Raw genomic sequence first — 25,616 nt, 5'->3', positions numbered from 1 at the left:
GAGCAAGGGTTTGTGTATCGTCAGTGAGACACTAAGGCTCAGCTGCACCAGATGCAGCAGCAGCTTACTACTAGTGCTCCCAGAATCAAAACCATGCAAGGTGAGACAGCTTTTAGTTACTATGCTCACCATGTGTGGAACACGCTTCCTGAATACCTGTGTTCTGCTCAAACTGTCAGCGCATGTATATCAGAAAGTATTGCCACCTAATGGCATTGAGTCTTTTTTTCATAAAAATAAACATAACAAAAACACACTCTGTGTCTACTCCTTTCACTGCAAGGGCATAGATAGATTTTGTCTCAACATTGGTAGGTACAAAACAACCCTGCCAACCCTCCAAAACTTTTGGAGTATATAGACAACAATTTTTTAATGAAGTCAGCTGAATGTTTATTAAGACATCAGACCTGTATTTACATACAATTAAAACTATACACAATAACAGATCAAAGACTAAAAGCAAACTCTAGGAAATCACTTGTTAACATAAAAACTAAGAATATTTTTGCATCCAGTGTGAATATTTTTATAGTCAGTAGGCCTACCAGTTTTGCAGTTCCCATCCTCCCCTTGTTTTCACAATTAAAACTAGCTCCTAGCTAAACTAGCAAATTGACCAGCTACATCTGTAAAATGCTGCTAATCCATTGATGCATCATTATTAACAATCTCATAATGTAAGGCTGGTGAAGAGACAAGGAATTTCTTCATTCTAGGGGCCAAGGCCATTTGGACTGAAGTGTCACAAAAATTCTAGGACACAACAGCCATCGAGTGATTTGATGTCTACAAATAAATAACTTCACTTTCTGATAACGAAACAACAAAATAAAACAAATACATATATTATTGACTTTTTAATATAAATAAAAAAGATGTTTCCAGATGAAGTCTGTTATCATGTAGCAATTAAGATATATCATGTTATCATGATGAATCTAAAAATATGTAAATACATTTCATTTCAGAGAACATCATACAACATTATATGCATGCGTATACATACAGTATGTGGAAACTAAACTTGCACATTAAGCAGTAAGAGACAGCAGAGAGAGAGACAGAGAGAGAGAGAGAGCAGTGATGCTGGTGACCAGAGCGGAGAGTTAACTAGTTAGTTAGAAGTTTGCAGTATAGTTTATGTGCTTAGCCAAACAATCCAAGCTGCAAGACTACTGCAGTGACAGTTTTAAAGCAACTAAACTATTGTACATCCCAGGGCACATAGGAGTCATCTGATATGACTTTATTCATGTCCCTGCCGTCCATATGCAAACCTACACCCTTGGTTCAGTGAGTGGCAGAGAGGCGCAGCAGGAGTTTGTTTCGAAGGCAAAGACTGTGCTCTGTCAGAAAGACAACATATAGACAGGATTCTGTTGCTTCTAACTTTCTCTCAGAATGATAAATTTACAAGTCAACATAGCCGAAGTCACAGCTCAGTCTTTGTCTTTAATTTATGTGTATGGTGATTTTGTCAGACGTTGCAGTTATAAAATCAGGATTTTAGCAGTGCAAAGCAGCTTGGAAATGGCTTGGAGATTAACATGTAGTCTTAATGGGCCCTGTTTCAGTCACTATGTCAATGCTCCGTTGTCTGAAAACAGAAACAGAAAAATATGTGAATGAGAACAGCTTTATTGGTAAATCCAGGTGTATTAAATACTGCATGTGAGCTCAGAGAGTAGGAGAGAAGCCTGTCTCAAATAAAAGCCTGTTATGTTCTTGAGTTGAGGTACATAAAGGCTAAACTATTCTGGATCACAGATGAAGGCTGTCTGCTGTTTGAGAGACAAAATAAGATTTGTTAGATGTGTGAGAGAATAATAAAGATATTCTTTTGATTCTAACTTTCTCATTTAACAAGTAAATACAGGTGAAATCACGACACTTTGTCTTTAATTTATGTGTTTGGTGATTTTGTCAGACAGTCATAAAATGAGGATAAAATCAGGACCATAGGCAGTCCAGCCCTATATTAGATTTTGACATTGTCTTGTTTTTGAGATTGTGGCACACATTGTGTCACACATTGTCATATCTCAGCAATTAGTTGAGTACAATGTTATACCAGCTGTCACAAATGAGGACCAAAGTTACTAAAATAAGACCCAAGATTTAATGAGTGAGCCAGAATTGTCCTTTAACATTGTGCTCCTTCTGTGGGATTCTTCTCTAGAAAACAGAGGTGGAGGTGATGGCTCTGTCGAGGTTGTTATATTTAATATGTCTTTACCCTACATTATGATAGAAAGGTGATATACCTCTGTTAGCCTCTGGTTCCTCACTTCAGTGAAACAGATGCAATTATAGTAAGTAATAAAATAATAGTAAGTAATCCTACAATTAATGCATATGAACAATTTTAAAAGGAGTTTTTCATACAGTTACAAATGTCATGAATGTAGTATAAGGTCTGTGAGGTGACTCTGAAACTTGCTGGTAAGAGGCCTGGAATCACCTTTTGGTATAGTTCATGTTCAAGTTCTAAACCTACAGGCCAAAATTATTTTAACAATCTGTCCTGCAGTTTCAGTCAGTAATTGCAGACATTTGGTTTGTTGAATTATTTTATGTAGGTATTTGCAAACAGTGTGTATTGTTATCCATTTTAATATGTAAAATAAAAATATACATTTAACATTTTAACATTGTGGCCTGCAATGTTGTTGACATTTAATTAAAGTTAATTTGGATGTTCTATTCAAATATTTTCAGTCATTCAGTAACTATATTCATACAGCTGTCAGTGACCACTTTCTTCATTACACCTGTAAAATCTGATGCAATCCAAGACAGCTCAGCCATAAATTGTAGCTTTACAAAAATATGAATGTTGAGTTTTGATTGATCCTCAAAAAGAAGAATTGATTTAACTACAGATTTATGATTGAGATTATAGTTTGCAATGTTCTTGGACTGGACTGCATTATATTGAAAAGTGTTTCTAATGTTTTGTCCACCACCAAACAAAAATAATAGTCACTCACTCACCTGTAGTCATACCTGTCCAGTGTAAGTATTTATATATTGTAGGTCGTAAGTGTCATGCAGTAAACAAGATTTTGTTGAAGATAATCTCTATCTATGAAGTGATTAGTATGCTGATTTTTGCCTTGGTTGGGGCATCTGACAGAAGAGTTGAGGGTTTCCACTGACAGCAGAGATGGTACATGAGGACGGGTCTGATGGTCTGATCTCTGATTCCATAGATTAGAGCACTCAGACATCTTGGGAAGATTATAATACAAACATACAGGACAATTTGTATGCGCACAATCATTATCCTGTCTAAGACCTTTGAGATCGCTATGAGCAAGGGGTTGTGTATAGTCGACGTGAGACTGAGGCCCAGCTGCACCAGATGTAGCAGCAGTGTGTTATGAGCCTTTTGGGCTGAAGCTTTGTCTGTAGAGGCTGACCTGGCTGCTACTATCACACCAATGTAGGAGCAAGTGACTGTCATACCAGCTGAAACAAACAGAAAATAAGTGGAGGCTCTGTCATAAAGATCAGAAATTGCACGCAACAAGCTTTCTTTGCCACAAAAGTCTTTCATCTGCAGGCTCTCCAGCTCTTCAAATGGAAAATTTAACATCAAAAGAACTCGAATGAGAACATTTAGTGAACTGAATGTCCAAACCACAATGATGGCTATCCCTGTGTTTCTGATGGTGATGATGGTTGCGTGCCTCAGTGGGTAGCACACAGCTACGTATCTCTCCAGAGACATCACCACCAGTGTGAGAGGAGAGATTTCAGTTGCGAGATTGTTGAGCATAACGAGAATCCCACACACAGGATACGTCAGCCTTATTCTAAAAGCAGCCAGTAGGTACAGTAACTGGCTCTGAGCCAAGTTTACAGTATCTGCAAAAAGGAGGTTATACAGAAGAATGTATCGAGAGGTCTCACAAAACACTGGTTTACTCCTCAATGTGAATAACATGGTCCCATTAATGAAGAGAAACACACAGGATGGCACTGTAGACACAATAGCAAACAACACTCTTTCCATTACCCCTTGATACTGCGGTCCAACAGTGATGTTGGTGTGAGACTGATTTTCATACATTTTAGAGAAGCATTTAAAAAGCAGAAAATATGAACCTGTTGATTGCAGCTCAAAAGCTTCTTCAGTTTGTGTTCGAATGACAGTGAAGGTCTTGCGATGTTCACAGAGTTTATGAGCTCAGTCCTCACACCCACTTCATGTGACACCATCACATGTAAACATGGGTAATATATTAGTAATTGGTGATGTAATACCTTTACCATAATATTCTAATTTGCTGGCCCATGCCATCTTGTGAGTCATGTGTGTTGAAGCAATAGCTGGCAAGTACAAGTCTACAAATGTTAATATTTAAACATTTTCTTGAATAAAAAATCTGAGTGTCTTTTTGCATCCAGGTGAAAATAGTCACACTGGAGCTCTTAGGCCATTTTTAATGAGCTTGTGTCTGAAACCTTGTGATAATAGATAAGACCCACCCAATCAATCAAAATAAACAGGTGACAATAGTCAGATGATCAGACAAACCCTCAGATAAGATCCATGTATTTGGAAAAGAAAACATGTTTTCTTTCTGAACAAACTGAATGTTCAGATTCAAACCAAACTGTCTGTGGTAAACATCCATGACAGTTTACAGTCTTCAACTTCGGCCTACTGCATTATAGTTGTGCACACACTGATTTCCTTTGCAATGAGGGATGAAATAAAGTGATTTAGATCATCTGGATAAACTGTTGGCTTCGTTACAACCTATCTGATTGCTTATTTTCTTCGTTATATTGTGGCAATGTCACACATGATCATATCTCAGCAATTAGTTGAGTACAATTATACACCAACTGTCAGAAATAAGGACCAAAGTTACTAAAATAAGACCCAAGATTTACTGAGTGAGCCAGAATTTTCCTTTAACATTGTGCTCCTTCTGTGGGATTCCTCTCTAGAAAACAGAGGTGGTGGCTCCGTCTAGGGTGTTCTGTGTCTTCACCCTTAGTCCTACATTATGATAAAAAGTGATATTCTTCTTTTAGTCTCTGGTTCGTCAATCTGGAGAAGCAGATGTAATGAACAGGATTTCATAGCAAACTAAGTGAAGTATATTAAGGAAAAGTTGTGTAAGATAACAAGCAAGATTAAAGGTACTACAATTACTGCATAGGAACATTTTTGTAAGGGCTATGAAGAAAAGACTGTTGAGTGCCCTGTTTAGTCATAAATGTCATGAATGTATTATAAGTTGTGTGAGGTGACTCAGAAACTTTCTGGTACAGGAAGAGACCTGGATTCACTTTGTCTCTGCAGTCTTATAAATAGTTCATATAATTTGATTGGCTCGTTACATGATAGTAAACCTACAGGCCATGTTCTAGCTTTTTCATTTTCTACAACCATGCTTATAAAAATATTTTAACATTTTGTTCTGCAGTTTCAATCAGTAATTGCTAGAGGTGTGAATCTTCACTGATCTCACAATTCAATTCAATTACGATTATCATGTCAACGATTCGATTCGATTCGATTCGATATCTCGATGCATCACGGTGCATCACATCAATTTTCTATATCACTTCACATGGCTTTGTTTTCATCAACAAATACAAGCAGTCAGATATAAGCTCCCTTTTTTAATTTCACAAAACTTGAGTCTGAACACAGCAGACAACAGTATTTATGACAGCAAATACTAAAACTCATGTAGTTATGCAGTGCAACAGATCTGTAAACAAATAAGTGCATTTCCTGAGTATGGCAAACATCACATTGAATCTGGAATACAGTAGACACCAAGTAGCACTGAATTACAAATTTTTTATGGCGTTGTTCACTTGTTCATAATATAACATGTAAACAGAAATTTTGACCATTAGGCCTACATTAAATTATAAACAGAAATAAATAGTATAGGCCTGGCCTACTTATTGTGTGAATATGGTCAAGCTTCAAAAACAAAACATTCTGCAGTGCTAAAATATACTAAATAAAAGCTATAGCATAAAATAACAGCACTGGGCACTTCCTGAAAGTGCAAAACATTACAAGTATTAGTTTCAGCATTTGGGAAGTTGTAGGTTTCTGTGCAAGAACACCAGTTGATCTACATGCTCTGGTTTGAGAGTGGATCTTTTTGCAGTGACCACATCTCCTGCAGTGGAGAAAACACGCTCTACAGATACGCTTGTGCCAGGGATACACAAGTATCGTTTTGACAGCCGAGAGAGGAGGGGAAATGTGACCTTGTGGACCTGCGACCAGTTTAAAGGGTCCACAGTCAGAGGCAGGGATGAGGCTTTGTGATATTTGTTCATTTCCTCTTCAGCCCTGTGTAACCTGTTGAAAAAAAAGAGAAATATGTTAGTTCTGTAACCTGAAAAAAAGAGAAAAAGAACCTACCTGTTACCTACCTGAATAAGAAAAAATGTTATAACAGTTAGAAATATTTTATTTTTTTAAATTTTTCTTTAATTGAGCATAATTTTCATTTAATTACTAATTGTAATCTTTATTTCTTCCTGTATTTTATGTATGTATTTACTTTATCCCAGAGGTCTAATTTCACTTTAAGAGAGGTTCTGTGAAGGGAAAGAAATTTAATTCGCTCATAGAAGTGTAGAGACGCGCAGTGATACACACAGAGCACCGAGCGGCGGCAGGACGGGAACAGACACACAGAAGTTGGATTCGGAAAAAGTCTGAAAAATTACTTGATATCGTGCACACTGAGGAACTGTGGAGGAAGAGGAACTGTGTGGGCCGATACCTGAGTGTCTGGTGGACCATGGAGAAGCGACCCTGGGAACCTTACCTTTGTTTCTTCTTTTATTTCCCCGGATGGTAGCTAGCTGTTAGCTCCGCGAGTTAGCCCTCGTGGTGGGTTAGCCACCGAGCATGTGTGTGAAAAAAGAGCATACGTGCCTGTTCTTTACATGTGTGAAAGAGACATCATTAAGATGAATGTCATGGGTTATGAGATTGCTTAATTCTTCTGTGTAGTACAGTGCTGTTGCACACAGGCACAAGATATTACAAGATTACATTATTTTACTTACTTTAATCCAATGTGGATATTTACTGTTTAACTGTGAGTGGTTTTTTAATCATTTACATGTGGATTTATATGCTAACACTGTAATGAAGCAGTTATCTTGTAATAAGTTAACAGTGAAAAGCTACATTACACATTGAAATTGATTATATTTGGAAGATACAAACTGTACAGTTAAGTGAATAGATTTAATTAAGCCTGTTGTGCTATACAGGCTGGGTTTTTTGGATACCCTGGATTCTGGATTCTCTCCTCAGAAGGGAGATGGCGAGCCAACCGTGTGAACATCTGGATCTGGACTGAAGAGGACCCTCTCTTCGTCATCCATCGTCCTGTCGGTGTGGTAGGACTCAGAAAGACTCAGAACGATTAAAGGAACAATCTTTATTTTTCCCTTGGAGAACAAGAGACAATTTATTTTGTAAAGGGTGCACCCAATTTAAAAAGACATTTTAAAAGAAAACAAACTGAAGGCCGGCCATATTTGTAAAACTGTTTATTTTTCATGTGTTAATACAGTAACATTACATTACAAAACTTATCTCTGTGTGTTTCTCCTCTTACTCAATCGGTGTATAATCCTACTCTTCATCACTCCCTCTTGTGAATCTAGAGTATTCTGGTCCCGTGCTACTTACCTATCAGGTGGGTTACACATGGCATAGGGGGTCTTGGGTTCTGCTGTACCTTCAGTATCACTGAAAGACTGTCCCTCACAAGTAGCGATGAGGCCTTTCTTTTGGGAGCAGAGGGGCTGCCTTCCATTGGTGTTTCCTCTTCCAGAATTCCTGTTCGCTCAGGCGCTTCAACCACTTTTGTCCTCCTGGTCAGAACACACTCATTCTGTGTTGGACCAAAAAAATTGAAAATAGAAAAAAGCATTAACTTAGCAGATAGTGTACCAGTCAATGCAACAGCTCACACCTATAAAGTGTTTTTATTCAATCTTAAAACTTTTACTGTTGTTATGATCATTTTAAATTTCTTATAATTTTATACATTTAACAATAAACATGATGAAATTACCTCCAAGGATGCTGCCTCCTCAGTCACTCCTTTGTATACATCCAATCTCTCCTCCTCCATCAGAAGAGGCAATCCCTTAAAGCGGGGATCCAGGGCAGAGGCTGTAAAAAGCATCTTCTGGGTTAGGGTTAGGGTTAACCCTAACCCTAACCCTAACCCTGCCTCACTGCTGTACCTGTTCATGAGACCTGTTCTGACAGCATTCTTGATCTCATGAACCATGGGTGAGTCTCTGATGGTGTCTGTCAAGTTTTGGAGAAGTTGTGCGATGAGAGGAGCGATGAGAGAGACTGTTGGATTACACTCTTCAGACATCAGTGTGGTCGCATCTTTCATTGGTTTTAATGCGCTGACAGTGTCCTCAGCGTTTGACACATCTGTCTCATTGAGAGTGCAGAGGTCTGACTCTCCCCTTCGAACATCTGGTGACAGCAAGGTGGCACAAATTGCAGGTTGCTGTTCCAAGAACCATGAAAGAATGTCGATATACGTCAGATTCTTCCCAGAAGCCTGGCGAGCGTGGCCACTTTAAGCGCCCGCTGGGAGGCCAAGTTCAGGGTATGGGCGAAGCATCTGATATGCTGGAATTTTCCGGCTTGAGCTGCAACAATTATGTTTGAAGCATTGTCTGTGACGAGCACTACATCTTTATCTGACAGCTGCCATTCTTCCACAACATGTGAGAGTAGCTCCGCCAGATGTGCACCTGTGTGAGACTCATAAACAGCTCTCGTCTGCAGCACATGGGACATAATCTGCCAGTCCTCGTTAATGTAATGGGCCGTCACTGTAACATAAGACTCCGTTGCCACCGAAGTCCAGGAATCACATGTTATTGCTAGCCAACTAGCTTTGCTCATCGAGGCCATTATCTTGGCTTTGGTTTCGTAGAAAAGAGCAGGTATTACCTTTTCTGTAAAGTGGCTGTGCGACAGGATCTTGTATCTCGACTCCAGCGTCCTTACCAGGTGTTGAAACCCGATGTTGTCCACAACTGAATACGGTCGTAAATCCTTCGCTATGAAGGCTCCCACAGCCTGAGTTATTTTCTTCCCTTTCTCAAAGTCAAAGTCAAAGTCAGCTTTATTGTCAATTATGCTACACATACAGGACATACAGCACAATTGAAATTTCAGTCCTCTCAGACCCACGGTGCAGATATCGTGCAAAAAAAATATAACGATATAAATATAAAATATAAATTTAATGTAAACAGCTTTTTACAAAAGGACAGTGCCATGTAGTGCAATGATACAGTGCAGTGATACAGTGCGTAAATAATCATGACAGTACATGGCAGTTAAAGGTGAGGTCGTGTGATAGTACAATAGCAGAGGTTGGTGAGGTCCCCTTAGTTGGTGTGTATGAATGAATGTGTGGGAGTACAGTCCTGGGGGGATGGTGGTAGGCCTCAGATGTTGTTGCCACGGGGGAGGCATAAAATGGCTGGTGCAGAGGTGGACAGTCTGTAGGGGTGGAAGTGGAGTCAGATGCCGAGGTGGGGGCAGGGGACAGTTATGTGTGCGGTGGGGGGGGGGCAGGGCAGGGAGAGAGGGAGTTGAGCCTCCTGACAGCCTGGTGGATGAAGCTGTCCTTTAGCCTGCTGGTTTTGGCCCGGAGACTCCACAGTCGTCTTCCTGATGGAAGCAGGCTAAAGAGGCAGTGGGATGGGTGGGTGGGGTCACCTGCAATCTGGAGGGCTTTGCGGGTGAGGCGGGTCTTTTAAATGTCCAGAATGGAGGGGAGAGAGGCACCGATGATCTTCTCAGCTGCTCTCAGTATGCGCTGCAGGGTCTCCTTTGTCTTCTCCACGTTCAGACAGAGATTGTTGTCTTTGCACCATGCGGCCAGTCGGCTCACCTCCTTCCTGTAGGTGGTCTTGTCGTTGTTGTTGATGAGACCTACCACAGTCGTGTTGTCCGCAAACTTGATAAAGATGTTGGCACTCTCTCGGTGTGCAGTCGTGGGTCAACAGAGTGAAGAGGAGGGGGCTCAGCACACATCCTTGGGGAGCTCCTGTGTTCAGAGTGATGGTGCAGGAGGTGTTGCTGCCAGCCCGTACAGACTGCGGTCTACCCGTCAGGAAGTCCAGCAGCCAGTTGCACATTGAGGTATTCAGCCCCAGCTGGTCCAGTTTGTGGATGAACTGTTGGGGGATGATTGTGTTGAATACTGAGCTGAAGTCGATGAACAGCATTCTGACGTAGGAGTCTTTCATCTCCAGGTGTGTGAAGGCTGAGTGAAGGGCAGTGGAGATGGCATCATCGGTTGAGTGGACCGATATGCAAAATGGAAAGGGTTCAGGGAGGAGGGGAGGGCAGACTTGATGTGCTGCATGACTAGCCGCTCAAAGCACTTCATAAGGATGGGAGTGAGTGCGACGGAGGGAGATGACTTCTTCGGGACCGGGATGATGGTGGTGGCTTTGAGGTATGTGGGGACAACAGCCTGGCTCAGTGAGGTGTTGAAGATGTCGGTAAAGACATCTGTGAGTTCCTCAGCACAGTCTTTAAGGACACATCCAGGAATGTTGTCAGGACCCGGGGCTTTATGTGCGTTGGTCCTTCTGAGGGATCTCCTCGCGCTGTCAGGGGAAAGCGTCAGCACCTGGTCGCTGGGAGGAGGTGGGGGTCTTCTGTGCCGGGGTGCTGTTGTCTGCCTCAAAGCCAGCGAAGAAGTCGCAGAAGTAGCAGGGAGGTCTGTGGTGCGGGCTTGTAGTCCGTGATGGTCTGAATGCCCCGCCACAGGTTCCTAGTGTCTCTGCTGTCGCTGAAGAGGGTGGCTATCCTCCTTGAGTACTGTCTCTTGGCCTTTCTGATGCCACGTGACAGGTTGGCCCTTGCTGTCCTTAGGCCCACCTCGTCCCCAGCTCTGAAGGCGGCATTTCGAGCCCTCAGGAGCCTGAGAACCTCCCCAGTCAGCCATGGCTTCTGGTTGGCCCGAACAGTCAAGGTTCTGGTGACTGTGACGTCGTCCATGCACTTCCTCATGTAGGCAGTGATGGTATCCGTGTACTCATGGAGGTCAGTGGAGTTGTTGTAGGTAGCTGCCTGTCTGAAAATGTTCCAGTCGGTGGTGGAGAAACAGTCCTGGAGTACCTCAGAGGACCCCTCTGGCCACACACGTACCTGCTTCCTTACTGGTTTGGTGACTTTTACCAGTGGTCCATATGCTGGCATCAGCATAACAGTGGAGTGGTCTGAGGCACCGAGGTGGGGGAGGGGGATGGTTTTGTGGGTGCCTCTCTGTGTGGTGTAAACATTGTCCAGTATGTTGTTCCCGCATGTGGGAAAGTTGTGTCCCTGAAGTTTGGGAAACACGCTCTTTGGGTTTGCGTGGTTGAAGTCCCCAGCTAGGATGAGGAAAGCATCTGGGTGGGCTGTCAGTTGCTCACTAATGAGTTTGTAAAGTTCATTCAGTGCCTCACTCCTGTTGTTGTTGGAGCCGGGAGGGATGTACACAGCCACCAGCAGTATGGCTGTAAATTCCCTCGGCAGATAAAAAGGCCGGTCAAGGACGAACAAAAACACATGGACTCACAATACAAAAAACACGAAAACACTGTTCTGTTGGGACGGAGAGGAACCGCTGCGTGTGTATGTGCCGCCATCTTGGTCTGAAGAAGCACAGACCGAGTGGAGTTGGACGGAATTGTTGACAGAGTCACATCAGTTCTTGGCTGTGCTGGGTTTGCCTTTTCCCTGGCCGGTGTTGTTGTTAGCAATTCAGGATGGAAATGGCTAACGTGATTTCTTAAGTTTGTGGTGTTCCCAACATATTTAATTTTGGTGTGACATGCTTTACACACCGCATGCGACTTGTCCAGTTCTTGCTTCCCAGTCTGTTCGTAGAATCCAAAATGTGTCCAGATATCAGCTTTTAAAAATGTTTCGAGCGTCTTTAATCACTGCTTCGCGGCCTTGCTCTGCCATTTTGACCTCTCACCTATGCGACGAATGATGCCAGTTATATGAGACCACCATAGACACCATAGACGAAATGGGTTACTTCCATTATGCTTTTTTTTAACTAGAATTTATATGTCGCGGCCGGAAAATCAACAAGAATGTCATTACATTATAATTGATTATGGTCTGCCACTGCATCAATGCAGAATCGTCCAGGTCTGCATCTTGATGCATTGATTATATGATTAATTTCAACACCCCTAGTAATTGCAGACATTTATGTTTGTTGAATTAGTTTTTCTACACGTTTTCAAACAGTGTGTATTGTTATCCATTTTAAATATGTAATAAACACACACATATATCACATTTCAACGTTATGGCCTGTAACGTTGTTGACAAATGTTTTTCGTTCAGTAACTATATTCATACAGCTGTCAGTGACCACTTTCTTCATTAAACCTGTCAAATCTAATGCAATCCAAGACAACAGCTCAGCCATAAAGTCTAGCTGTACAAAAATATAAATGTTCAGTTTTGATTGACCCTCTAAGAGAAATATTGATTTAACTACAGGTTTATGATTGAGATTATAGTTTAAGAGGTGTTTCTAATGTTTTGCACACCACCAAACAAAAATATAGTTACTTTCTAATCTGTAGTCATACCTGTCCATTGTAAGCATTCATATACTGTATGTCATAAATGTCATGCAGCAAACAAAAAGATTTTGTTAAAGATAATATCTATCTATGAAGTGATTAGTATGCTGATTTTTGCCTTGTTTGGGGCATCTGACAGAAGAGTTGAGGGTTTCCACTGACAGCAGAGATGGTACATGAGGACGGGTCTGATGGTCTGATCTCTGATTCCATAGATTAGAGCACTCAGACATCTTGGGAAGATGATAATACAAATATACAGGACAATTTGTATGCGCACAATCATTATCCTGTCTAGGACCTTTGAGATCGCTATGAGCAAGGGGTTGTGTATAGTCGACGTGAGACTGACGCCCAGCTGCACCAGATGTAGCAGCAGTGTGTTACGAGCCTTTTGGGCTGAAGCTTTGTCTGTAGAGGCAGACCTGGCTGCTACTATCACACCAATGTAGGAGCAAGTGACTGTCATACCAGCTGAAACAAACAGAAAATAAGTGGAGGCTCTGTCATAAAGATCAGACAATGGATCAAGCAACATACTTTCTCTGCCACAAAAGTCTTTCATCTGCAGGCTGTCCAGCTCTTCAAATGGAAAATTTACCAGCAAAAGAACTCGAATGAGAACATTTAGTGAACTGAATGCCCAAACCACAATGACGGCTATCCCTGTGTTTCTGATGGTGATGATGGTTGCGTGCCTCAGTGGGTAGCACACAGCTACGTATCTCTCCAGAGACATCACCACCAGTGTGAGAGGAGAAATCACTGCTGTGAGACTGACAAGCATAACGAGAACCCCACACACAGGATACGTCAGCCTTATTCTACAAGCAGCCAGTAGGTACATTAACTGACTCTGAGCCAAGTTTACAGTATCTGCAAAAATGAGGTTATACAGAAGAATGTATCGAGAGGTCTCACAAAACACTGGTTTACTCCTCAACATGAATAACATGGTCCCATTAATGAAGAGAAACACACAGGATGGCACTGTAGACACAATAGAAAACAACACTAATGCCATCAACTCCTGGTACTGCAGTCCAACAGTGATGTTGGTGTGAGACTGATTTTCATACATTTTAGAGAAGCATTTAATAAACAGAAAATATGAACCTGTTGATTGCAGCACAAAAGCTCAATCTTCTTCAGTTTGTGAAGTGAAGGTCTTGCGATGTTCACAGAGTTTATGAGCTCAGTCCTCACACCCACTTCATGTGACACCATCACATGTAAACATGGGTAATATATTAGTAATTGGTGATGTAATACCTTTACCATAATATTCTAATTTGCTGGCCCATGCCATCTTGTGAGTCATGTCTGTGGAAGCAATAGCTGGCAAGTAGAAGTCTACAAATGTTAATATTTAAACATTTTCTTGAATAAAAAATCTGAGTGTCTTTTTGCATCCAGGTGAAAATAGTCACACTGGGCTGCTTATACCCGTATGGAACACCCAATGGCTCCCTGAACTGTACTTTTTAACTGTAGTTTTTAATCATTCTCTGCCTCTGTAAAGCACTTTTAATGACCTTGTGTCTGAACCCCTGTGATAATAGATAGATAAGATAAAAAACAGGTGACACTAGTCAGATGATCAGTCAAACCCTCAGATAAGATCCATGTATTTGGAAAAGAAAACAAAGTTGAATGTTCAGATTTAGACCAAACTGTCTGTTGTGAACATCCATGACAGTTTACAGTCTGACCGCTTGGTTCAACTTCGGCCTACTGCACTACAGTTGTGCGCACACTGATTTCCTTTACAATGAGGGATGATGACCAAGATTTCAGATACAACTACTTTCAGTTTGACCTCCAATAAAGTGATTTAGATCATCTGGATAAACTGTTAGCTTTGTTACAACTTATCTGATTGCTAACATGATAGACTAACATGAGATACATTAATATTTACTGCAGCAATAGTAAGTAGATCATTATGAAGAGGATTATGTGTCCAGCTGACACATTTTAAGGTTTCAAATGTTCGACAATATGAGTATTTTAATATGGAAAATGAACATGAACAAAATAAAGTCACTCAGATGTGTTTTTACCTCAGGTAATGGAACAACACCATGTCATTTTTACTTTGTGTGTGTGTGTGTGCATTATCTGTAGAGTGGTTCATTTGAAATAAATCTGACTAATTTCTACAGGTGGCATGGTGGTGCAGTGGTTAACGCTGTTGCCTCACAGCAAGAAGGTTCTGGTTTTGAACCCCGAGCCTGGGGCCTTTCTGTGTAGAGTTTGCATGTTCTCCCCATGTCTGTGGCTTCCCACCGGGTACTCTGGTGACTCTAAATTGTGTGTGTGTGTGTGTGTGGTTGTTTGTCTCTATGTGTTAGCCCTGCGATAGACAGGCGACCTGTCCAGGGTGTACCCTGCCCTTTTTGTGAAGCTATATGACCCTTTTCATCTAGACAGTAAAGTTCCACGGTTTCCTTGTAAGTGTTCATCGTAAGTGTCTGTGGACAGCTGAGAAATAAAATCAGTAAACTACTGTGATATTATGCAAAAGCAGCACGTAACACATGATCAGATTTATTTTATGAAAAATTAAAAGACATTTTAAGAAATGCATATTTAATTACATCTTCTCTTCTAGTCTTGTCACTTTTTAGTAAGTACATAAACACAGATTAAACACAGATTAGTATTGTTATCTTAAATATGTAGCAATATTGTAGGGTATGTGGCATCATGTTAATAAAAATTGTACATTTCTTTGCGCGCTGGAGTGTGCATTAAAAAGTCTTAGAAATTGTCACTGGCTCTTGTTGAAGAAAACTGAGCATCTCCACCCACAGCATAGATTTTGCATGAGGACCGGTCTGATGGTTTGATCTCTGAGTCCATAGATGAGAGCACTCAGACACCTTGGAAGGATACTCAAGCACACAAAGCACACATTGTAAACCCGCATAAGGGCTAATCTCCCCACTGTTCTAGAAATGGCTCCAATGATGACGGAGAACATGGTGGAGGTGAGAATCAGGCTTAGCTGAATCAGGTGAAGCAGAAGCGTTTGAAGAGCCTTTCTGGCTGAGGCTGTGTTTGTTGAGGCAGACCTGGCTACAAGCGCTACACCAATGTAGGAGGCAATGATTGCTATACCAGCTGACAGAAAGACAGTGCTAGCATACGCTTCTTCAAACTCATTAAAGATTGGTGCAAAAAAAATGGCTTCTTTAGAGCAAAAACCATTCATATGCAGATTTAGATAGATTTTTGTGAACACATATAAAAGCATAAAAATTCGAATGAGGATGTGAATAAAACTGATGGCCCACACCAGAGCAATGGCCGTGCCTGTGCTTCTCACGGTGAAGATGGTTGCATGCCTCAGTGGATAGCATACAGCCACATATCTCTCCAATGACATCACAGCCAGGGTGAGGGGGGAGTTTGTGGCTGTGAAAACTGAGAGCAGAACAAGGGCACAACATGCATAATATGTGATTTTCATACGCAAAGATGCCAGTAAGTAAAGCAGAAGGCTGGATACCAGGTGAGCAGTATCTGCAAAGAGCAAGTTGTACAACAGGATGTGACGGGATGTCTCAAAAAACACCTGCTTACACCTGAGGGTAAACAGCAAAACACTGTTAATGTAGAGGAAACAGCAGCTGGACCCCGTGGATAACATGCCAAACAACATTATCTCCTGTGATGTTTGATACTGCAGACTAGCAGTGATGTTGACCTTAGGCTGCAGCAAAGACATTACAGAATAATATCTGAAGCAAAAAGGCTCCTCTGGTCTGCTGTAGTTGCACTATTCAGCTGCATAACACATGTTCATCATGCTAAACAAGTTCAGGAAACATCTATTATCAGAAACAGTGTTAGCTAATTGTAGAACCCTAAATGATCCATCAAGGTCAAGTCAGGAGGTTGGAGTCCATGTTTGTTTCCACAACTGCATAGCTTATCTGGTACAGTTATGGTATGATATATATGTTTTATCCTCAGAGAGTATTACATCACGTTCCTCTAATTAGAAATGAGTGATGTAACCTCTCGACTACCATCTCCTTAGCACAAATTTTCTTTCACTGCTGCCATTGCTTTCATTATTGTCTTTGTTTAAAGACAGTGAAACACTGAAGCACTTAGGCCTGCAACTTGTATTTTCATTATCAACTTACCTGTCAAATATTTTCTTGATTAATGGATTCATCATTCAGTCTATAAATGTAAAAAAATAAATAAATAACAGGGGAAAAAAATGTCATTTACAGTTGTTTAGAGCCCAAGTTGTGTTCAGTTTGCATATTTTGTCTGACCAGCATCAGAAAACCCAAAGGTATTCAATGTACTGTCATATAAGCTTGTAGGTTCGGTTATGAAAATTTTGTTTTTAGTTTGTTGAAATATTCAGAGGAATCACTGCATATGACCCAGTCCCCTGATAATTCATTTGGATGCATTAAATATGTATATAAATTTAAATATTTCCCCTTGACAAGACTTGTGTGTAAAGAACAAGGTGTTCTCCAAGCCTAAAGTGGGGCTGGAACATGGAGAGTTTATCTGTTGCCACTGCATGAGACTTTTCATTCTCCCTGTTTCCCATTCAGTAGTGCATAATTAGGGATGCTTTACAAAGTAAATACAACCCTGTTTCCTGTTTCAGACTCCTCTACTATGGTGCCATGCTGTTGTAGTACGTGCAGAATGTGGTTTGGCATTGTCTTGCTGAAATATGCAATGGCATTGTCTGGATGGCAGCATATGTTGCTCCTAAGGCTGTATATATCATTCAGCATTAATGACGCCTTCCCAGATATGCAAGCTAACCAAGCCATGGGCACTAATGCCCCCCATACCATCACAGATGCTGCCTTTTGAACTGTGTGCTGATGACAAGCTGGATGGTCCCTCTCTGCTGTAGCCTGGAGGACGCGGCATCCACAATTTCCTAATAGAATTTGAAATTTTGATTTGTCAGTCTGGGAGCCTCTTTTCATACGCAATCATCTACTGACCTGTTGCCAATTAACCTGATTAGTTGTGAGATGTTCAACCAGGTATTTCTTTTTAGCATCCACAGCCTTTCCTGTCTTTTGCTGCCTCTGTTCCAACTTTTCTGAAATGTGTTGCTGGCATCAAATTCAAATTGAGCATATATTTTTCAAAAAACAATAAAATTTCAGCATTTCAACATTTGATATGTTGTTTTTGTTCTATCTTCAATTAAATATAGGTTTCCGTAATTTGCAAATCATCACATTCTGTTTTTATTTACATTTTACACAGTGTCCCAACTTTTTGGACACAAGGTCGTACATTACATACATCTACTTGTTTGGCAGATGCTTTTATCCAAAGTGATTTACAAGTGAGACATCTCTGAAGCTTCAGTGCAGTAGGAAACCTTGGTGTAAGTACTAAGTACTACATCTATTTAATAACCAAGTAAAGAACTGCACTAAAAGTGCATAGTAAGTAAAGTATATATATTATCTGTAGTAAATAGGGTACAGTATACAAACCTTGGTAGCAATAAGATTTTTAGTTAAATGATGCTCCAGTACATGGCTAGTTGGCTTGTTAATATCTTTATAACTTCTTGCTATGTTTGCTAACCTTACCAAGGACCTAGCTAAATAAGTTGATTTACACAGCTCTAGACACTGGATTCTGACATCCAAACATCCAGAGCTTTGGTCTAGCTACAAAGTGACAGCTGCATAGTTAGCAATTCAGCAGCTAATCTACCTCGATGTTTTGTGTCATCAAATGATGTTTTCCAGCAGCTAATAGTAGCCTGAAGCCTCGGTTTAAGAGTGGTAGACCTGAAGCACATGCTTGTGTGGATTGACAGTTGTAAGCTCCCACCCCTGACTTAGGCCTCGTTTGATTGTTTAGAAGGATGAAGCTCACTCAAAAGCTTTAGAAAGGAATATTTCTAGGCTTTTAAATGAGTCTGGGTCGCAGACATGGAGGGATTATGATATAATGGGCTTCTGACCACAGACATGTCAAAGCCCCCCAGTGTCAACCAAACTGAAAGCAGGAGCATTGTTTATGATAGATTTATGTCTATTTGTGGTTGTTTTGAGTCTTTTTATGGTTGTTTAACATCTCTTTGTATTTTGTGATTCTTTATATTCATTTCATCTTTTGTCTGGTCATTTTGCCTTTGATCAACTTTCCATCAAGAATTATCAGCAACCAGCAAATGTTATGCAAATGTCACCTGAAGGGTAGGATTCCCCTATTGTTCTCCAGTCATTATTCAGGGAAGTTTTCTCAAAGCATCTAGAAGTTTTTTGGGAGTAAAAAACTATAGGGATAGGGAATGATTCTAAACCTCAGTCTCAATAAGAGGCTCTGGCCAATGGGCCCCCTAACCCCTTAGGCCCCTGTGCCTGTGATTGTTGAATAATCCTTTCATGGTTACAGAAGCCTTTGACAGCAATTTTACATGTTATGGAGCATATATCAACAGAAAAAATAAAAATAGTAGGAAAAAAGTTACATACTGTAGCTTTAAATTTGTTTACTTTACACTGCTCCTTATGTTTTAGAACATGTTTCCTTAATTGACAGTCAGCAATGTTGTTTGTCAGCTGCTGAAAGCACTCAGAGGTGTCACAGAGGAAAATCCCTCCCATTTGACCTAGTCTCCTGATATCTCATTTAGACACATTAAATATTCAAAGCATCACTAATTAATGTTTTTAGTAATTATTGACAAGATTCCTGTGGGTGTTAATCTGGAATCTTCATGGAGAAGTGATGATGTGTACCTCCTTGGAGACAAGGGTTAACGAGCACAAACAAGTCCATAGTAAATAGAGAAAACTTAACTTTGATGTCTGTGCCTAAAACTTTTAAGTCAAACTATATTTGCTCATTTCAAGCTACACTAAACAAAATTCTGATGAAAGAATTAAGGTGTTTTCTGAGTCAAAAGTTGGGCTACAACAGAGGGGGACATCTCATCTCCACTGCCACTGTTCCCTCTCCCTAGTGCATATAGTTAGGTATACTACTGTAATACAGTAAATGTAATTACTTGTAAATGGGGGGTATTTCAGAGCATCTCATCTAAGCTAAAACATGCATAGCTTCAAGGCCATGAATCTGTCAGGTCTGTCTGCACAGTAGGATATCTGCACTTAAAGCCATCACTTACTCGGTTTTGTCAATATTGATGTTAAAATAAAGCATGAGATTGAGAAACAGTATAATGCAAGCATTGTACCAAATCAGGGTGAAGAGGAACCAAAGCCTAAAGGGCTTGAATTAGCTTTAGTTTTAAGTATGAGCCCTCACTTAAGTGGGCTTGATACTCCTTCCAAACCCCTTTCTGGACCATCACTTACATTTTATCAGTGCTCCTGTAAAAGTGTTGGAGCCTCCGTGTGAGACACTTCAGTCAGTGATTGTTTGTTTTTAAAACTTATTTTGGGGCTGCAGCTCACTGTTTCATTCTTGAGTGCAATCTTGATGTTGTGTTCCTGGTTTAACAGCACCATGCTGGGCAGTTGACAGGTCTGTTCATAGTGTCTGTGCTCTGAAATAAGTTATAGCAGGAAAAGGGTCTAAAAGTCAGCCTGTTCACCCAGGTGTTGTGTTTATATCTGATATATCTGATCAGAGGCAGAGCCAGTAAATACCTGCGTCTGCTTCAGAGTCATTTGAACTGGGTGTTAATGCAGATTACACCTTTTTCTATTACTGACAAAAGCCAGGTATTAGCAGGTCTTAGCAGGTTTTTTTGACCAGTGGAAAAGGGGCTTATGACAGGTGGCTTTTCTCTCAACCTTCCAGGATAGCATCCATACTAAAACCAAAATCTACTTGAAAATATGGGTCTGCAGGGAGCGAGTAGTTGACACCTTAAAGATAGAGTTTGGGTGGAGTAATGCTTAACGAGTTATTGTTCCATTAAGACAACATTAAGTAACTAAAATAATTTTGTTTAAGGGCAGGTTCACTTGATTGACGAGTACCTGTCATATCCTTTGGCTAAATTTGGATTTGGCGTCTGATGACCATGTGTTGTATCTCCACAGCCTTAAAAAATGTATTATTACAGCATTCTGTTGGGAACTAGTTAAGAGCTAATGATCAAAGCAAAGAAGAAAAAACACACTTAGATCCAAGTCAATAAAAGTTGGACTTCTGCCAACCTTCCTGCCCAATGAGGTATGATATTGTTGTCATGGAAATATTGTTTTTAGTGTGTTGAAATACTCAGAGGTATGATTGAAAGAAATCCCTCCGTATGAAGAAGTCCCCTGGTAACTCATTTGGACGCATTAGATATTCAAATGCTTCCTCATTTATGTTTTCAGTAAATATTGATGTAATTAATGTCTCCTGTGGGTGTTTGTCAGAAATCATAATAAGGAGGGGGTGGTGAGTGTAGAGACAAAGTATGTCAAAGTTTGATGAACACAAACAAGTCCAAAGTAAAAACTTCAATCGTCAGTGTCTATCATAAAAAGTTTATTTGAATCCTGTGACACTAAGTCAGTAGCCTATTAAGTGAAACTGTATGAAGATGTATTTAAACTTGAACATTTGCCCTTGACAAGATTTGTGTTTAGAAAAACAAGCTGCACTTGACAAGATTTTGATGAAAGAACTACGGTGAGTCTAAAGTTGAGCTGCAACAGAGCAAAAACCAACAACCTGACACTCACATGTTCTCTTTTTCCATTTGTAACTCAACTATAACACTTGTGTAACTCATGTGAACAACTGAGTGCAACACTATCAATGTCTTCCACCAGAGACAGTGAGCTGTTCCATTCATCCTCTTTTTTAAACATCATGTTTCCCCTCTCTCTATGACAGCCTGCTTTTCACTCCACTTTCAACTGTAGCATCCATACCAAAAGTTTATGTGTGCATAAGACAGAAAAGGTGTATGCTAAACAATAATAAGACTTAATCAGACAAACTATGCACGTCTCCATGCATATTTCCCTTTATAAATCTACTTGAAAATGTTTGCACTTTGGCAAGCCTCATGCTCCACCCAAAACAGTCCTACAATTAACCATAAATGGTCGATCCAAATCCATCATGAATATTGATCTACATATTGTTCCTGTGGAGAATGGAGGTAGCGTTACAAACGATGCAACATGCAACAGACAGGACAATTCCTGATATTAAACAAAGTGATCAGACATGGAGGTGGGCACCTTTAAACGCTTTGTTGCACACTATCAGTGTATAGACTGGCCTGGCCTATTCTTTAAGCATCTACAGGCTCTAGACATGTACTTAACTGATGAAATCACATACTCAATATCTGAAGGGTCAGAGGGCGTTAAAGAGTCTAATTGCAGTGGGGACAAAGGATTCATTGTGTCTTTGTGCTCCAATTACATTAACAAGACGTTTTTCATGCCTTAAGTGTTGGTCTAAGATGTCATATCCAAATCATTCTCAGACAAACATCACTGTTGGACTGTTCAGACACTTCATGACACATAAAGTGGAAGAACATGACTGATAGATGTGAACCAGCATTTGAAAACCTGTGCAAAAACCAAAATGCAATCCAAATAAATATCCCTCAAATACAGAAAGTATTTTGTGAAGCTCTACAGATTTATTTGAAACCTTACTGGAGAGGGATTTCTTCAGCCGCCATTTGTTTTGGTGTTGTGGTGCATTTCAAACCTTAAGTGAATCTCAATCACTCAAAAATCTCTCACAAAGTGGTGCCATCCTTAATGCCAGTGAAATTGTGAGACAGTGTGTACAGTATGTACAGTATGTGACTTTTTATCTCATTTTAAGCCACATTTTAAAGATACACTTTTTACACCTTGGTTGTTTTCAACTGTGTGTTAAAACTGGAGGAAGGATTTTAGTCATCAGACATCTGGATCTGAAGTTTACGGAAAGAAAGCCAAGCAAATGTTAGGCAGCTCAGCTCCCAGCTGCTCAGAGACGTCCTGAGTCTGCCAAACAGTGTTGGTGAATCACTGATTTTTAATGTGAAACTGCTTTAGGGTTCAGAGTTTCTACTAGTTTTAATCCTATGGTCTGTTAATTATGGAGAGAATACCTCAGTTGATAATTCAGCTGCTGGTAAAAACCTCCTGAACATCTTAATCATCAGTTATCAGAGGTCAGCTCGATAGTGACTGATGAAGGAGGGCAGGACCTTTTCATCAATATCTGCCATTTGAAGCCTTTTCTCAATCAGCAGTGAACTGAAATGAGCCAGAGACATGAAAATTGGCACAATAACTAGAAGTGATGTGGTAACGCTTCACAAAAAAATATGATCCCAATCAGCCACATGGTGGTGCTACAATTAAGGGTAAAAGAAGTGAAAAATTTGAAAGTCCTATTGACTTCAAATTTAACTCACACCTACAAGGCAATATACTCCACAAACAGCCTCTGTGATAATGGCAGCTACCATTATGAATTTTTAGTCAATTTACATAACCTCCAAAACAATAAAATTAATAGAACTTCTTGAATTTTGTTTTAAACAACATCAAATTTGGTATAAAGCCTTGGGGGATTTAGATACACATTTATAATAGAATTCAGTCAATAACACATGGCTGACATCAACCAAAACCAATAACAGTTGGTCCAATCATTATGAGCCTTTGTAGATATCTTCAGGCCTTGATAGAGATTAGGCCGACAGTTAAACTACAGTTTTTCAATTTCATAAATATGAAATAATTCAAAATAATCAATCAGTTAATTTAAACTCTATTTACAACATGATATTTGTAAAGTGTGACACAGGCCGATGTGATGGTGTGTCTCCAGATGGACTTTGATGGGCCAGCCTGACTCAAAAGTCCTGGGCTGATTTTTTTATTCCCATGCCATCCCTGCACCAAGGAGACAGATGCTTTTCTATTCTCATACCATATTTGGAACACATCACGTGACCAGTGTATTGGGAAATAATGGAAGAGAGATTACCTATTCATTAAGATGTGTGATGATGTCACAAGAAATGGGTGTGAGGACAGACCTCATATACAGTGTGAGGACAGCCAAATCCTGCAGACCAGCTCTGCTCACATGGAAACAAGCAAAGCCGCTAACCTTCCTATGTCTACAGAGGGAAAATGTATCTATATGATTTTAGATTTTGTAATCTAACTCCACAGATATCTCTGCTGTCAGTGGATCTTCACTGTTGTGACAAACTAGAAAAAATTATTTTGTGTTTGTGTTCCACTGACATCAAGACATCAAGGTCTTAAATGGTTCTCTAAAATGTATGAAAATCAGTCTCTGACAAATGGCACTGCTGACCAGCAGTATCAGGGGATACTGGAAAGAGCATTGTTTTCCACTCTGACTACAGTGCCATGTTGTTTGTTTCTCTTCATTAATGGGACCATGTTATTCACTTTGAGGAGTAAACTGGTGTTTTGTGAGACCTCTCGTTACATTCTTCTCTATAACCTCCTTTTTGCAGACACTGTACAGATGACATTGAGTCAGTTACTGTACATAATCGCTGCTTGTAGAATAAGGCTGACGTATCCTGTGTGTGGGGTTCTCACCATGCTTGCTGATCTCACAAATGAAGTTTCTCCTCTCACACTGGTGGTGATGTCTCTGGAGAGATTCGTAGCTGTGTGCTACCCACTGAGGCACGCAACCATCATCACCATCAGACACACAGGGATAGCCATCATTGTGGTTTGGGCCTTTTGTTCACTAAATGTCCTCACTCGAGTTCTTTTTCTTTTAGAATTTCCATTTGAAGAGCTGGAGAGCCTGCAGATGAAAGACTTTTGCTCTGACATAGCTATGTTGATTGGGTCTATGTCTGATTATTATGACAAAGCCTACACTTGTTTTCTGTTTATATCTGCTACGGTGGCGATCACCGCTTCCTATATTGGTGTGATAGTAGCAGCCAGGTCTGCCTCTACAGACAAAGCTTCAGCTAGTAAGGCTCGTAACACACTGCTGCTGCATCTGGTGCAGCTGGGCCTCAGTCTCTCCTCAACCATTTACAATCCAATCCTTATTGCTCTTTCAAGAATTGTAACAAGGATAGTATTTGTGCGTGTCCAAAATGTTTTTTATTTGTGTATTTTCATCTTCCCTAGATGTCTGAGTTCTCTCATTTATGGCATCAGAGACCAGGCCATCAGGCCCATCCTCTTGTACCGTCTCTGCTGTAGACTGAAACTTTCAGTTGTCCCAGCCAAGGCTGAGGTCTCACCCTAGGCTTTATGAAATTGATCACGCTTTGTATGTGCTGAGTTGCCTGCCACAACCAACAAAAGGTTTTAATCACAATGACTTGAAAAGGATTACAGTAAATTCAAGTTGCTTTCTACTAACTAATAAAGGATTATTTATCTCATCTTATCTTATCTAGGATTCTGACATACAATACATGCTCTGTCTTTGTTTTCCTATGACAGCCATAACGTTTAAGTTTTTACTGTTGATCTAGCAATTTTCTCTGCAATCTGTCAAAGTGGGCACGTTCAGTTTTGATGATTATCACTTGGTCTGACACAGACGCAATTTTTCTCTCTGCTGCCCTCATCTGCCTGAATGAATATGAATTTGAAATGATTTTTTTTCTTCATGTTGCAGGGAAATTTTCTTGGAAAGCTATGAAAATGAAAGATCTATTATGGCCACAATAGACAAGACCTTTAATTGTGACAACAAAGTAATGGTTAGTATTTTTGAATTATAATTTTATTTATGTTCTTGTTAAGACGAGCAGGTAAACCCAAATGCAGAGCACAGACTCGATGTAAAGATGCTTAAATAAAGATCTATTGCTTAAGGCTTGGGTGATGAACAGTGAATAAAAGTGAAGGGCAGAGGGGAAATTAGCAGATTGCATTTCTGAGCTGAGCAAGGAATGAGGACAGAGAAGCTGGTGGTTTTGGGTGAGCATGGCAGGTGGAGAGTCAGGCAGGCAGACTGGTATGCAGGCAAGGGGTGATTCTAAGGCA

At 40.3% G+C, this 25,616-nt stretch overlaps 4 protein-coding genes across 4 annotated transcripts; 1 reads left to right on the top strand and 3 right to left on the bottom strand.

Moving 5' to 3' along the window:
* Positions 1–3,088: 3,088 nt before the first annotated feature.
* On the bottom strand, positions 3,089–4,327 carry LOC139637233 (odorant receptor 131-2-like). Its single transcript, XM_071505798.1, has one exon. It carries the CDS (start codon positions 4,076–4,078, stop codon positions 3,089–3,091), a length of 990 nt encoding a protein of 329 aa, XP_071361899.1. The 5' UTR covers positions 4,079–4,327.
* Positions 4,328–12,146: 7,819 nt separating this feature from the next.
* On the bottom strand, positions 12,147–13,955 carry LOC139637460 (odorant receptor 131-2-like). Its single transcript, XM_071506184.1, has one exon. It carries the CDS (start codon positions 13,739–13,741, stop codon positions 12,749–12,751), a length of 993 nt encoding a protein of 330 aa, XP_071362285.1. The 5' UTR covers positions 13,742–13,955; the 3' UTR covers positions 12,147–12,748.
* Positions 13,956–15,151: 1,196 nt separating this feature from the next.
* Positions 15,152–17,277, bottom strand: LOC139637655 (odorant receptor 131-2-like). The gene has a single exon (XM_071506507.1). The coding sequence runs from the start codon at positions 16,391–16,393 to the stop codon at positions 15,434–15,436; it is 960 nt and encodes a 319-aa protein (XP_071362608.1). The 5' UTR covers positions 16,394–17,277; the 3' UTR covers positions 15,152–15,433.
* Positions 17,278–20,795: 3,518 nt separating this feature from the next.
* On the top strand, positions 20,796–25,597 carry LOC139637641 (odorant receptor 131-2-like). The gene has a single exon (XM_071506487.1). It carries the CDS (start codon positions 23,899–23,901, stop codon positions 24,865–24,867), a length of 969 nt encoding a protein of 322 aa, XP_071362588.1. The 5' UTR covers positions 20,796–23,898; the 3' UTR covers positions 24,868–25,597.
* Positions 25,598–25,616: the final 19 nt, after the last annotated feature.

Source organism: Trachinotus anak, unplaced genomic scaffold (assembly GCF_046630095.1).
Source record: "Trachinotus anak isolate AG129_WGS33_773 ecotype Australia unplaced genomic scaffold, CSIRO_AGI_Tana_v1 ptg000020l, whole genome shotgun sequence".
In the NCBI taxonomy this organism is placed as follows: domain Eukaryota; kingdom Metazoa; phylum Chordata; class Actinopteri; order Carangiformes; family Carangidae; genus Trachinotus; species Trachinotus anak.
This window is presented reverse-complemented; position numbering and strand designations above follow the sequence as displayed.

Coding starts and splice junctions, on each gene's coding strand:
- LOC139637233 (XM_071505798.1), bottom strand. CDS start 4,078: ATGTATGAAAATCAGTCTCACACCAACATCACTGTTGGACCGCAGTAT.
- LOC139637460 (XM_071506184.1), bottom strand. CDS start 13,741: ATGTATGAAAATCAGTCTCACACCAACATCACTGTTGGACTGCAGTAC.
- LOC139637655 (XM_071506507.1), bottom strand. CDS start 16,393: ATGTCTTTGCTGCAGCCTAAGGTCAACATCACTGCTAGTCTGCAGTAT.
- LOC139637641 (XM_071506487.1), top strand. CDS start 23,899: ATGTATGAAAATCAGTCTCTGACAAATGGCACTGCTGACCAGCAGTAT.